We start from the raw sequence: 2,316 nt of genomic DNA, 5'->3' as shown, positions 1-2,316 counted from the left end.
GTCGGTCGGTCGGTCGGTCAGTTAGTTATTTATTTAACTGTGTTTAAAACAGATTGTACAACGATGTTTCAAAACAAACGCTCTACAAAACTGTAATGCTGCTGCTAATATTTCCCTGACAGCTGAAGAAGACATCCCACAATGAACAGCTGGTTTGGGTGGTTAATGATTTGACTGCTGCAGGTAAACATTAACCTAAATAAACTAGCACCAAATATCAATGTGTGATTTCTGTTTTTACCAAATAAAATACACAAATTATCTGTTTAAATTTGACAGCTAAACTAATAAATGACCAGACTCTTACCCTTGGCCTGGTGCCACACCAGTCTCTATGAGTGGGATATTCAGCTGTTTCCTCTCCTGTAGCTTCCGCTCTTCTTTGACATGACTGTGCAAAAATAAAAAATAAAAAAAGAGAAATGCTATAAAACAGTGTAAAATTCACAACTTTTTAATCTCCTCGCAGAAACAACTTACCCGTCTGAAACTGGTGGGTCTTTTAAAACTATGACATCATCTTGGCCTTTTGCAAACTCCACAACAAGAGTCTGATTMAGAATCTCCAACTGATGGAGCCTGCTGAGAGCCTGGGAGAGACGTTGAGGAGTGAACATGGTCCTGTGGACAAACTAATACCAAAAAAGAGGAAGTCTAGAGAAACGACCGACCTTTGCTGCCATCTTCTCACTTCTGAATGTTGCGAGAGCTGCATGTTTCTGTGGAGACAATCTGTTCACTGTGTTTGAACTCAAACGATTTTAAACGACATTAAGGATCATATCATCACTTACAAAACGACCCCAGTTCGAGAAGACTCTGACTGATTCAGCTCCAAAATACTTCAGGAGGTCCTCCTTCTCCTCCTGGCTGAGCTCAGCTGGTAGGTGACGAATGATGAGAGTTTTGCTGCCKTTYCCTGCTTCATTCTTTTCCATTGTCCTGTGTGGGCAATAAGTCAGTTGGTTTAAATAGGAGGGCTATTTAAATGTTTATTTTAAAAGATCCAGTGAAGTCCATCTTGTACACTAATCATGTCTGTGTAGTTACCATCTGCATCTCTCTAATTCAAGACTTTTGTGTTAAAATAGCTATTAATTTAATTAAAAAATGATGATACATGTATACCGAATTAAAAATTTATTTGTCTTAATTTCTTAAGTATGTTTAACGTTCCTATAAACGATTTGATTTAACGTAGAAAAGCAAGGCAACGTAAAATCACAATTTCTTTCAATGAACTTTGGCTCGCAATCGAGCTAGCTCGTTGCTTATGCTAACACCAAGAAAGGTAAATTAACGTCTTTTTCTATTTATTCTATTTTKAGAACGGGTGACTAGGCAAATATAAATAAAACACGCACAAATACAACACAAAAAGCACTAAAACATTGTAAATAAGTCAAAATTCGGTGGATTTATTACACACCTGCTTCGTAATCAGGTTGACTTCCGGTTGGCGCTTCTTCTTCTTCGTTTGGATTTTGGCAGACTCAGAGAGATTGAGTGCGATGCTGCCCCCATCTGATAAATAAACGTCACTGCTTCATTTTAAACTATGATTATGTGTCTTAAAATATAAAAACTAGATGTTTTAACATAAAAATAAGAAATATATMTTTCTGAATTAATACAGAGATAATTTCACAACAGGTTTCACAAATTTTAAAGCTGTTTTTGCTTGTCCTTTTAAATTTAGTTACCCCAGATCTGATCACATATATCCAAACACATATCTTACATTACATAAATTGTTATATTGAAGTCTAATTTCTTTAATGGTTACATTGGAAATACTGTTTTGATTGAAATTGCTAATTTTTTAATAATAAAAAGACAATTTCCCCTCCATATTTTTGATAGTGCCTTTTAAATTTAGTTGACTCATTTGTCAGGGCTAACATTTTCTTCATTAACTTTTAAATACAACTTTAAGACAACATTGTTTTTAAGTCAAATATTTTATAAATCAGGAGATGGGTTTTAATGTAAAGTTTCAGAAAATAATAGCAAGTAACTCAACACATTTACATTAACGTCTGTACAGCTCTGGTTGAGTTTCACCAGTAGATGTCAGCCTAATCATAGGAAAATGTCCTTTCTGCTTGTGTAGAAATGTGTGTACTATGAGTGTGTGTACTTTTTGTTACCYTTTTAGGACCTTTTGCAGGTATAAACACCTACCCTGTCTGGACCAATACTTCTTTTGGGGACTGAAGCCTGGTTAGGGTTTGGATTTGGTGATAAATGAATCAATACACGGTCCTAATATGGATAGAAATACGTGTGTGTGTGTGTGTGTGTGTGTGTGTGTGT

At 35.5% G+C, this 2,316-nt stretch overlaps 1 protein-coding gene across 1 annotated transcript in view; it reads right to left on the bottom strand.

The window, feature by feature from the left end:
- The window catches only part of rnpc3 (RNA-binding region (RNP1, RRM) containing 3), a gene marked incomplete in the record, with an annotated part of 19,245 nt that extends 18,290 nt beyond the window's left edge, over positions 1-955 (bottom strand). Inside the window, 4 exon segments of the mRNA XM_014021017.1 lie at positions 308-391; positions 481-590; positions 672-719; positions 795-955. Coding sequence (XP_013876471.1) covers positions 308-391; positions 481-590; positions 672-719; positions 795-938 — 386 coding nt within the window.
- Between the last annotated feature and the right edge of the window lie 1,361 nt (positions 956-2,316).

Source organism: Austrofundulus limnaeus, unplaced genomic scaffold (assembly GCF_001266775.1).
Source record: "Austrofundulus limnaeus strain Quisiro unplaced genomic scaffold, Austrofundulus_limnaeus-1.0 Scaffold275, whole genome shotgun sequence".
Classification (NCBI taxonomy): Eukaryota; Metazoa; Chordata; class Actinopteri; order Cyprinodontiformes; family Rivulidae; genus Austrofundulus; species Austrofundulus limnaeus.
Note: the sequence above shows the minus strand (reverse complement) of the source record. Positions and strands in the feature narration are given on the sequence as shown.